General features: G+C 45.5%; 1 protein-coding gene across 2 annotated transcripts in view; it reads right to left on the bottom strand.

Annotated features, from left to right (window-relative positions):
• Positions 1-913: 913 nt before the first annotated feature.
• KCNJ6 (potassium inwardly rectifying channel subfamily J member 6) overlaps positions 914-11,293 on the bottom strand; it is a 151,950-nt gene continuing 141,570 nt past the window's right edge. For both annotated transcript variants that reach the window (XM_039729511.1, XM_039729512.1), the window contains one exon: positions 914-4,218. In XM_039729511.1, coding sequence (XP_039585445.1) covers positions 3,893-4,218 — 326 coding nt within the window. In that variant the 3' untranslated portion in view covers positions 914-3,892. The remainder of the gene's footprint in view (positions 4,219-11,293) is intronic.

Below are 11,293 nucleotides of genomic sequence, written 5' to 3'. Positions count from 1 at the left end.
AACCTGGGCATTATTCCTGCCTGAGCCTGAGGGCTGCCTTTTAGCTGGGAAATTCCTTGATGGGTGGGCTGAGCCCAGGGAATGAGGGATTTTCCATTCTTCCATTAAAAACCCCAAAGATTTCACAGAATCCTGGAATTCTAGAATTGTAGCATCCTAGAATGGTTTGGGTTTGAAGGCTCCTTAAAGATCATCCAGTTCCACCCCCTCTGCCAGGGGCAGGGATCCTTCCACACTCAAAGGTGAAAGTTGGGTTGTTGGGAGAATTCCAGAGCAAGGCAGCCCTTGGCAGAGGGGCTGGAGCTGTCGGTGATCTTGTGGCAGGGTTTGTTTTTTGGGAGCAGTGGGATGTGGTTTTGGACACCCCTGGGCTGAAGGGAGCTCTGATTCCAGGCCTTTCCCTTCCTAAACAGCCCAGAGTGGTGCCCTGTGGCTGGAAACAGAACAGGGATTTCAGGAATTTCATCCTTCCCTGGTTTTGGAAGGCCTGAGTGACCTCTTTAACTCCAAGAGAGGAACATGAGCAACCTAGACTTGAAAACAACAACTTGAAATGACCTTCGAGAACTTTTTTGGTCCCTCCTGGGTTTGGCAGCTGCTGAATTTGTTGGGATGTTTCCCATGGCTTTGGTGCTGTAGGGCAAGGATGCAGATCAGAACAGCTATAGACACCCACCAGGACATCTGCATTCTTGGGTGATACTTCAAAATAATTTTGGTGATTTTATTTTAATTCTGATAAGGTCGAATTTGTTGGGAAATTATAAAGCTGAGCTTGGAGTATTTGCTGAAGGTCACATTCTCACTCAGCAATGTTTCTGGTCAGTGAAGAAGGAATTGAGAACTCCAGGAGATAACTGAGAGCTCACATTTACCTCTGGAATTCCTTTCTCTTCTAGAAATCACAAGAGAATCCAAGAAAAGGCCATAAAAATATATTAATGAATTAAATAGAAGTGTAATAGGTCTGGATTAATTCTGTAGCAAATTACATTAAGATGTTAAGTTATTCACATCCCTTAAATGTCATTTGCCACAGATATTCCCATAGGGAATTGAGCTTTCCTCAGAGATTTTTCAGGACTAAGAGCTGAAATTCCTGGGTTAAATGATTTACTGTCAATGAAAACACCACTCAGGATATACGGCTTGAAAATCCATTGTTAATTAACAGCATTCAATTCTTAATTGTCTTCGTACCAATTCAGTTGAAATCATTGACACAAAATACATTGTTAAACTGCTTAATCAATCATTGTAGAAAAATAGAGGTGTTTGATAGGGACATTCTAGTACAAAGTTTACGTGAAGCTTCCCCGTTGAAAGCTTTGGAGGCTTCTATATATATATATTTTTTTAAAGCTTATGTTACAAAAATGAGATTTCATAAACTTTACAGTCCATACTACATGGATACCAAAGACAAGAAAATACAGGGGGGGGAGAGAGAGAAAGAGACAAAACACACACACCTTAAGCTGTAAGTGCCCTATTCACAAAAATAAAGCTTACACATGCGCATGCCCCAGTGGCGGAAAGTCTCCTTTTCCGTGCTGAAGGACACAAAAAAAAGGTTTCATCAGGGCCCTGAGCTGCAACACAAATTTCCTCAACCTGCAGCAAGGACTTCTGGAGTGGCCCAGTGGGTTGTGAGAGCGAAAAGCAGGTTTATCCTCGGAGGGAAAGCTTTGCTTTCAGCTCGTGCACCTTGGGCGGGATGGACGCGCGCGGGCGGCTCCGCGGCCCCAACGCTTCCAGAGGGGCTGTGGAGCCACTTTTCCCTAAAAAAACCCTCAGCAGCCTGGTGGGGAGCCACGGGGGTGGTGATGGATGGGCTGGGGCACGGGGCTGATGCTGGGCAGGAGGATGAGCTTGTGGCCAAGCGCTGTCTCCCAGAAATGTCCCAACCTTCAGTGAGCTGTCAGAATCACCCACCCAAAATCCTCATCCTGCACCATTCCTTGCATCCTGGGAAAGCCTTTTAGGGGAAAATGGTCAGTGCTGAAACCAAAAAAACCCCTCTTCCCATAGAGTTTGATCTGCCCTGGTGTGCAACCCTTCCCTTCCCCAGGCCCTGCTGTGCCCTCCTCACCTGGAGGCCCCCCCAGATCAGCCACCCTCTCTGAAAGTTAGCAAGGGGCAGTTGTACCAGCAAAAAAGAAAATTAAAAAAAAGGAAAAGAGGTGTGAATTTAATGCCAAAGCTATATCACAGTGCAAAATTTCCACCTGCCCACCAAGTTTCTCCTGAGGTTTATTTTTTTATTTTTTTATCTTTTATTTAAACGTAAATTTTTCTGTACAAAAAAAAAAAGAAAAAAAAAGCTTCGGATTCTCTTCAGTGTTTTCTTTCTTCCCGGAGTAGGCAGGCATGAAAAAAAAAAACAAACCAAAATTAAGGCTGCAGCTTCTCCTCCTTTGCTGGCAGAAATGCTGTTCTTGGTGGGGCTGAGCTCCCCCACTCCCGTGGAAGCGATGCGAGTTCTCTCTGCCCCGTGGATGGAATGCCCAGGGTTTTCCAGGGATTTACAACAACCAGGGAAGTACCTAAGGTGCAGAAATTCACTGAGGAATGGCTCCCCTGAGCGTGGGTGGCAGGATCCGTGTGTTCTCCTGGGAATCCTGGTGGAAGGACACCCCCAGGGATGTTGTGCCCCCCGTGCCTCAGCACCAGCAAATTGCAAATTTCATGGATTCTGGCTCCACACGAAATCCAGCTGTTTCTTTCCCAGCTGAAGTAGCTAAAATCTACTGGCTGAGGTGCAACATTCATTTTTCAATGGCTTGTGTGTGGGTTTTTTTTTGTGTGTAGCAAACTACTCCACTGAAATCCCACAGGAGCAGATTCCCTGGATATTGTAGATTAAGGATAACACCTCCACATGACACATGCTCATTATTTGAAGAGTACACAGGAAATTCTGGTTAGCCATGAGTTTGCCACAGCCTCAATTTTTCAGTCGAAATGCCCCCAAAAAAGTGTAACCAGGAAGGGTTTTGCCTTATTTGTAAACATTTTCACAGTATGTCAGGAGTAAAATTCTCTACCCTGCCCTCTCCCAGACTTATGGCTTTTTAGAGTGAGTGAAACAATCTGTTTGGCCAACAGTGAGGTACTCTAAATAGCTGCCAGTCTGGTACACTGAAGAAAATGTTATGCACTAGAAGAGTCATAGAGAGGAGGGCAAAAAAAAAAAATTAAAATCAATTTTACACTGCAAATATTTGAAGAGAAATACCTACTCAACGGGTAGTCAGTTTTTGCATCCCAATATTTCTAGAGCTCTGTTTCTAAACCTACATTAATTACACAGCTGTGTACATTATTTAGAAGTTCTTTACTACAGTACTTTTGTACATGCGGCGTTTATTACTAAATGTAGAGAGAAATAGTTACATAAGGCATATGTACAGGGTCGTGGGGGATTGCAGGTCCCTCTGCTCACCTTCCTCTTAAAGCTCCAAGGCCCATTCCACTGTCACCCAATCTGTGAAACTGTCCTGAAATACATAAAAACTCAGTCAAGGCCCATTGCTTTGATGGGCATTAATTAGTCTTTCCTTTAAAATCCCTTGCATACATTTCCTTTGCGTTCAGGGATTGGTTTTTGTGTGGTTGATGTGGATAAACCTGGAGGTCTGTGCTGGAGAGGGGCCATCAGTCACTGCCAGGGGGAGATTCCACCATCCCTGATGGGTGTTGCAGCTTTAACCCACGCCTTGGCTTAGTCTGGGAACCTCTTGGGTTGAAGTTGGGATTTCTCACCTAAAGTGTTTATTTTCCGTGAGTTACCAATAACAGGAAGAGAAAAAAATTAAAGGCGTGTCGCAGAAAGAAACAGGGAGCAGAGAGGGAGGAGATAAAGGAGGTGGCCTTGAATTCTCCTCTGGTTCTACACTTTGGACTCATTCTCCAAGTTGGCCACGTCTCCGTTTCTTTCGTTTTGGTCTTCTTGGTTCTTCTCCTCCTCCTCCGTTTCCAGCTCGGCGTGTTGGTCCAGCTTGCTGGAAACAGACCAGGTCAGGGGCAGTTCTGCTCGGCTGGCCATCTCTGCCAGCTCTTTGGCACTGTAAACGGGGGTGTTGGTCTCGTAGGTTTCATGAAAGCTGTTGTAGTCAACCTCATAAAAGCCGTCCTCCAGCGTGAGCACGGGGGTGAAGCGATAGCCCCAGAGGATCTCACTGGTGATGTAGGAGCTGCGAGCCTGGCAGGTCATCCCTGCAAGGACAGAGAAGGAAAAAGTGCTGTAATCAGGACCCACGGCTTCCCCAAGTCTTTAATTTATTTTTTTTCCTGTCTGTAAGAAGGACAGAATGAGGTTTGACATCACACGAGGTGGAGCTCACAAAGCAGCTTTAGGGAGCATAAACTGAAGCCCATTCCTTCTGTGTATGGGCAGAACAAGAAAGGCTCAGCCTGCCAGCGAAGATTTTAATAATAATTTATTTATCAAACATTGCTCTTCTGCCTCTGTTTCACCAACTCACCTGCTGTGGGTCTCAGATGGGGTGGGGCACTGTGCCATCCTCTGTCCCTTGGCTGTCACAAACCCACTGCCACGCTCAGCACGTGCCCAGGGTAACAGGAATTGTCACCAAAGCTTCCTTAAATTATCTGGGATATCCCACAAGAGTGGCTGTTTTCAATCATTTTGTGGGAATTCTGCTTCACAGTTCAGCCTGGAGTAAGACCCAGCAGCAAATTGTGCATGGAGCACAGGGGTGTCCCCATTTTTGGGCTGAGTGGGGTTTCACTCTTGTGCAGGAGGACAAAATTTGGTCTGGGGGTCTCAGTTTGGGAGCTGAGGTTTCCATGTGCCTGTGACGCTCCTGTTGAATTCCTTTCACTCCCTCTGTATCCACAGCAGCCTTTGCTGAGATATCCCTGCAGAGGCTTTGATCTATTTTGTCAAAAGGTTAATTCAGATAATGAGAACCTGTCTCAGGTTGCAAGCTGTGCCTGGGGGTGTGTGTTCAATTTCCATCTGTCAGAGCTGGGGCAGTTCTCTGCTGTTCATGGGGCAGTTTTTCTTTCTCTCTCCCACAGCCAATCCTCCCTCCAGCAGATCTCTGCTGTCCATGGCCACTGAGTGTCCCTGCAGGGCTGATCAAATTCCAGCATCCCGTGGGGAGATGCTCCGCCCAGGGCAGGAGCCAAGCATTCCTACCTGGATCCAATCTGAGCCTGGAACAGCACAGCAGCCTTTGCCCACTGCATTCCCAGAGGAGCAGCTTTCTCCTGCCCTGCATTCCCAGAGGAAGAGCAGGCCCATCTCCAGCAGCCCTGGAGCTGCAGAGGAAAACTGCAGCCTTGTGCAGGATCCCTGCTCCAGCAGAAGCACAGCTGGCACTGCAGGAGGGCTGAGCCCCCATGGGATGGGACTGTGCCACCACCCTGACCCACAGGGGGACAGGGCATGCTCTGACTCTGGCAGTGTTGTTTTGTATTACTGCATTTTTATTTTATTTTTTTCCTAGTAAAGAACTGCAGTTCTTATTCCCATCTTTGCCTGAGAGCCCCTTTACTTTCAAAACTATAATAATAAAGGGAGGGAGGTTTACATTTTCCATTTCAGGGGAGGCTCCTGCCTTCCTTTGCAGACACCTGGCTTTTCAAACCAAGACAGAACCTTTTAAAACCAAAACTAAACGTGGAGGAAGTTCTCAACCCCTTGAGATAAATTCCTGCAGCCTCCTGCTGGAGCTGTGGCACCCAGAAGGAGCAGAGGCCCTGACCTGTGGCCTTAGAGCTGAGTTTTGCACCTTGTCTGGGGCAGGGGGAAGAAGATGGGAGAATTCTGCTTCATCACTGTGGCCAAAGAATCCCAGAGTGGTTTGGGTTGGAAGAGACATCAAAGACCTTCCAGTTCCATCCCCTGCCATGGGTGGGGGGTCTTCTCCTAGATCAGGCTGCTCCAAACCTTGTTCAGCCTGGCCTTGGGCACTGCCAGGGATCCAGGGGCAGCCACAGCTGCTCTGGCAATTCCACCCCATCCCTGCCCACCCTGCCAGGGAACAATTCCTAATTCCCAAGATCCCATCCAGCCCTGCCCTCTGGCACTGGGAGCCATTCCCTGTGTCCTGTCCCTCCAGTCCAAAGGTCCCTCTGCAGAGAAGTCTCTCTCCAATGACCCCAATACTGAGGGAATTGGATGAACCTGCAGCTTTTCTGTAGCTCCAGGAAGCCCAGGTGGATTTCCAGGATCCCACCAGGAGTCCCCAGCGAGGCAGGGCCGTGCTCTGTGCCCCGTTGACCTTCTGCTCTCCAATCTGTCTGCCCAGGGATTTGTCACTTGGCTATTTTTGGGTGCTCAGGAGAAGAGGAAAGCAGCGTGGGCTTTTAAAAACAAGCCAAAGGCTCGGAGTCAAGACCCCCTGCTTGATCCCTCTCTTCTCCTGCAGACCCTGTGTAGGCTTTGGCAAATTCCCCAGCTTTGCTGGCTCTGTTTCACTCTGTGCCACCAGCAACACGCTGAGATGGAAAAGCAGGAGATGTGCTGGCAGTAGATTCTCTTCCTTCTTCCTCCTCTACAAGTTTTTTTGCTGTCAAATTTGTACTAAACAGCTCTCCCTGGTGTGAAAATGATTGCCTCAAGAAAAAGAGGGGAAAAAAAAAAAAGAGACAGAAATTTGGAATGAAATTTCCAGAATTCCACCAAGTCGGTGTCAGAAACATTCCATGGGACTTAATTGGTCCTCTTTAATCAAGATAAAAAGAAGGAAGCAAAACGTTGTGTTGGACCCTGAATTCACTGCAGTATTTTAAAGCTGGAAGCATAAAATCATAGAATTCAGGTACAGCTGACAATAAAGTTATGGTAGTTCAGTTTATTTGAGTAAACACCCCACAAATATATATATATATATATATGTGTGTGTATGTGTGTGTGTGTATAATATATATAACATATACAGTTATATATATTATTTATATACCTATATTTACATATATTAATATATTACTATATGTAAATATAAGTATATGATTTTATATAGTATATATAAAATTATATATATAATATATACACACACACATTTATATATATATATAATCTGTCATTCAGAGAGAGCAAAGAGGAATTCCCAGGGGTTCTGATAACTTGGTTCAGAGCATCTTGGAAATTGGTTATCTCACCCTGAAAAATGTCAAAACGTCCTGGAAGAAGTCAAAACTGCACAGGTGCCTGGGAGCCTTTTAAATATTTTAAATCTTTGCTTTAGCATGTCTGGTGTGGAGCCCTTGTGTTTTGGGGTTGTTGAGTGGGAAAGGAAAGGAGTGAGGACAGATGTTTTTTATTCTTATTAGAATACAAGGAGTTAACTTTTGCTGGGTTTTGTTTGTTTTCTTTTTCCTTTTCTAATGTTAAAACTCATGTGGGTTTTTTTTTTTTCCTGCAAGCAATACGTGTAATTTGATATTTCTATTTTCACCTTTCTTACTCGGGAGAAGATCACCATATTTGAGATTTTATTTGCTGACACCATCTGTGAATGCTGCTCAGGGGTCTCTGTGGTAGCTCAGGAGGGAGCAGGGACCAGCTCAATCCAGAAAATCCAAATTTCCATGGAGTGAGTGGGCTGGAGCAGCTGCTCTGGCCACCCCACCCCGTAAGAAAATCACAGCTCTGCAGGAGAACACGCAGATTATCAGCTCCCATTTGCACAGAGATGAGCATGCAAAGGAAATTGAAGCCATAATTTCAAGTCAGTTGAACTTTCTGGTGCTCTGAATTCTATTTTGTGCTAAAACAAATAACAGGCATTAAAAAAAAATGAAGTTTATATTAAGCTGAATTCTAAACACAATCTAACTTGAATCAGTCAAAGCATTCTGGTTTCATTCTGACTTTTTCAAATGTGATATATTGTGTAATGCAACACCTAAATAAGAAAAAATATGGGCATGCTTTGGGTTTTTACAAACCCAATGCATTTTTTCCCTCAGCAGGAGATCTCAATGCCAATGAAATGATATTTTCCAGTGGAAAAATGATGAATTAGAAATGCTTGATTTATTTGGTTACTGTTTCTCCTATCAGGAATTAAATACTTGGTAATTTGTGTCTAATTTTTTGCTTTCTGACAAGTGGTACCTGCTGAGGCAGGAGAGTTTGTCTGATCCAGCCTCAAATGTGTTGCCACTTTTAGCAAAATGTACCAACATATTCCCAATAAACTGCTTGTAAAGAGATGGTAATTTTACCCAAAAATTACAATTTTACCATAAATTTACAATTCAGCCAGTGTTTAACTTCAATTTAGCCTCATACTCAGGCTGTGCCCAGCAAATCCTGATGTATCTGAATTTTGCTGTTCTTTTTCATCTGATCTTTTCCCAATGGGTGACGATTACATTTTTCTGTCACCTAAATCTGGGAAACTTATTAAATCCAGTAATATCTGACCAGGGAGAGAGGAGCTGGTTCCAGAACTGGGAGCTCAGTTCGGAGGAGCTGGAACATGAAATGCCAGGATTTTGTGCCCTGCTCTGTGTTTGGCTCCTGGGATACATTTATGGATCCAGAGCTTCCCCAGATTTGGATCAGCACCACACAGGAGCTTTATTTTTCCTTCTGGGTGCCCACCATGGGGGGATTGATGGGAATTTTGGTTAAAAGAAGATGCAGCTCCATTTTCCAAAGCACTGAGTGAGGAGAAGAGCTGTGCTGACCTTCTAAAAACACACTGTTACAACCCAAGGGCTTTCTCCCCAGGTGGGATGTTCTGCCCTGCCGTGGTTCATGGGCATCCTGCTCCACAATTCCATGGAAATATCCGGGAAGAGGCAGCAAGGCTCTGAGGGCAGCTGCTGCTTCACTGGAGAAGGGTCCTGTGGGGTTTGACACTGAGCAGTGGGAGCTGAGCCACCAGAGTGAGGGGCTGAGAGGATCCTGGGTGGATTTGGATGGAGCTGAGAGGACCCTGGATGGATTTGGATGAAGTTGAGAGGATCCTGGGTAGATCTGGATGGAGCTGCTGCGGAGAGCCCAGAGGAGGCTCCAGGATGAGCAGAGGGATGGAGCAGCTCTGCTGGCAGGAAAGGCTGGCACAGCTGGCATTGTTCACCTGCACAGGAGAAGCTTTGGGCTGAGCTCAGGGTGGCCTTGCAGGGCCTGCAGGAGCCCCAGGAAAGCTGGAGAGAGACAATTTCCAGGGGATGCAGGGACAGCACACAGGGATGGCTTCACACTGAAAAATTACAAGTTTAGGTTGGATGTTGGGAAAAAATCCTTTCCAGGGAGGGTGGGCAGGGGCTGGGATGGAATTGCCAGAGCAGCTGGGGCTGCCCCTGGATCCCTGGCAGTGCCCAAGGCCAGGCTGGACACTGGGGCTGGAGCAGCCTGGGACAGGGGAAGGTGTCCCTGCCATGGCAGGGGTGGCACTTTAATGTCCCTTCCAGCCCAAACCATCCTGGAATTCTGGGATTCTGTGAAATGCATTTGGCCTTGAGAAAGGATTGAACATTTTTTGTGCAGGAGCTCTTCCAAGATGGGATCCTTCAAGGAACATGCATGAAGAGTCAATCTTTAGTGGAAAAATAAACACAACCCTCAACATCTGCAGCCCTCCTGGGGAACAGGAACTCAGGGGACTGACACCAAAACAAGGCACTGCTGAATTCCTGCTCATGGGAATTAATGGGATGGCTGGGAGAAAAAAACCCCTTTCCTTGGAATGGTGTTTGCTGCAAAAGAAGCATTTTCTGTGACACTTTGTACCTGCTGCACATTTGTGCTGTCACGGCTGGGGGATAAACATTTCATTAAAATAGAAGTGTGATCTATTCCACCACTTCTTCCACACCTAATTCCAGTCTGCATGTTTGGGTGGCTTTTGTTCCTCTCCTTAAAATGCTGAACATCCAAGGTTTGCTCCGTGCTGAACTTTCCTGACTTGGAGCTTTTTATAAAAATGTCACATTTTCCTGTGGAAATGTTTGCGACGCCAGGATTAAAGACAAAACAGCGTGAACACGCAGCTTGGCATGCTGCAAAATCCAGGAAATCAGGCAAGATTGGGAGCTTTTTTGACAGCAAAATCTGTGAATCACTCACCAAATATTCTGGGGGTTGTTTTGAGGTTTGTGGCTGAAGCCTGGTTGCTGTGAGAGCAGAGGGGGAGATGAAAGAGAGCTCAGGGTAAAGCACTTGCTCCTGCCAGGCAGATGCTGGTGAGAAGTGATGCTTGGAAATGCAGCACAAGCAAAGGTTCCAAAATCACTGGAATTTTTGGGAAGCAGCAGCCCAATTCCAGTTCCAAAATCCCTGGAATTTTTGGGAAGCAGCAGCCCAATTCCAGTTCCAAAATCACTGGAATTTTTGGGAAGGCACAGCCCGGGCAGTTTCATAACTCTGCATCCTTTTAGGTGGGCTGGGACGAGCCACACGTGGGTGGGTGGAACTTGATTTTAGAAGAGAAAACTTGAAGAAATCAGCTTTTCTAAAGATATCCCGTGTTCAGAGACGATATTTTTGTCTTCTGCTTCACCTGAAAGAGTAGCAAGAGGACTGGGGGAGAGGAGCTCCATGGTTTGCAGAAGAAATCTCTAAATCCCAGGCTCTGGAAGGAGGAGGAATATCTGGGCTGGTTTTGTTACTATTTTAAGGGATGGGCTTGGGTAGTAAATCTTATCCCCTTTAATTTTCTTAGTGGGAGAGAATTGAAGCAACCTAACATTTGTTCATGTCATTATTTAATGTGATTGATCAAGCCCTTTATAAAAATCTCTTTAAGGGAAACCATTAAACACATTAAGCTCCAAGTTCATCTGACACAACAACGGGCTTTAATTAAATTTTAAATGAGGGTTTATTGATATCTTGATCACAACAAAAGACTCAGCCAATGCCAGGCTCCCTGCAGCTCTGATTTTTGATGAACTTTTGCAGGCCTTCTTGCAGTTCTGCACTGAAAATCATCTGTGCTGTAAAATCCTCCCACTGAGTAGCAAGTGGGTTTTGATTTTTATTCTGAGTTGGTTTGCTTTTTTTTTTCTGTTCATGGGATGAGACTTCTTAAGTTGATGCTTTCAGGTTAATAATATTTGGCTATCTGACAACATGAGCAGCATATTTTTGAGATGCAGGAGGGAGCAGAAAGTGGCTGCCTGGGGGAATGAGATGCAAAATCTTTCACTCCTGAAATGCTATTTAATATTTGAGTTATGTCAGATTTTGTATCCATATTTATCTGCTTGGCACCCTGTCCAATAGTAGGGGCTATTTATACACCTGCTGGTAGATCAATGGCCATTTTGGAAAAAATGAATATTCACTTGGTTTTCACTGACTTTG

Source organism: Passer montanus, unplaced genomic scaffold (assembly GCF_014805655.1).
Source record: "Passer montanus isolate IOZ18808 unplaced genomic scaffold, ASM1480565v1 scaffold69, whole genome shotgun sequence".
Classification (NCBI taxonomy): Eukaryota; Metazoa; Chordata; class Aves; order Passeriformes; family Passeridae; genus Passer; species Passer montanus.
Note: the sequence above shows the minus strand (reverse complement) of the source record. Positions and strands in the feature narration are given on the sequence as shown.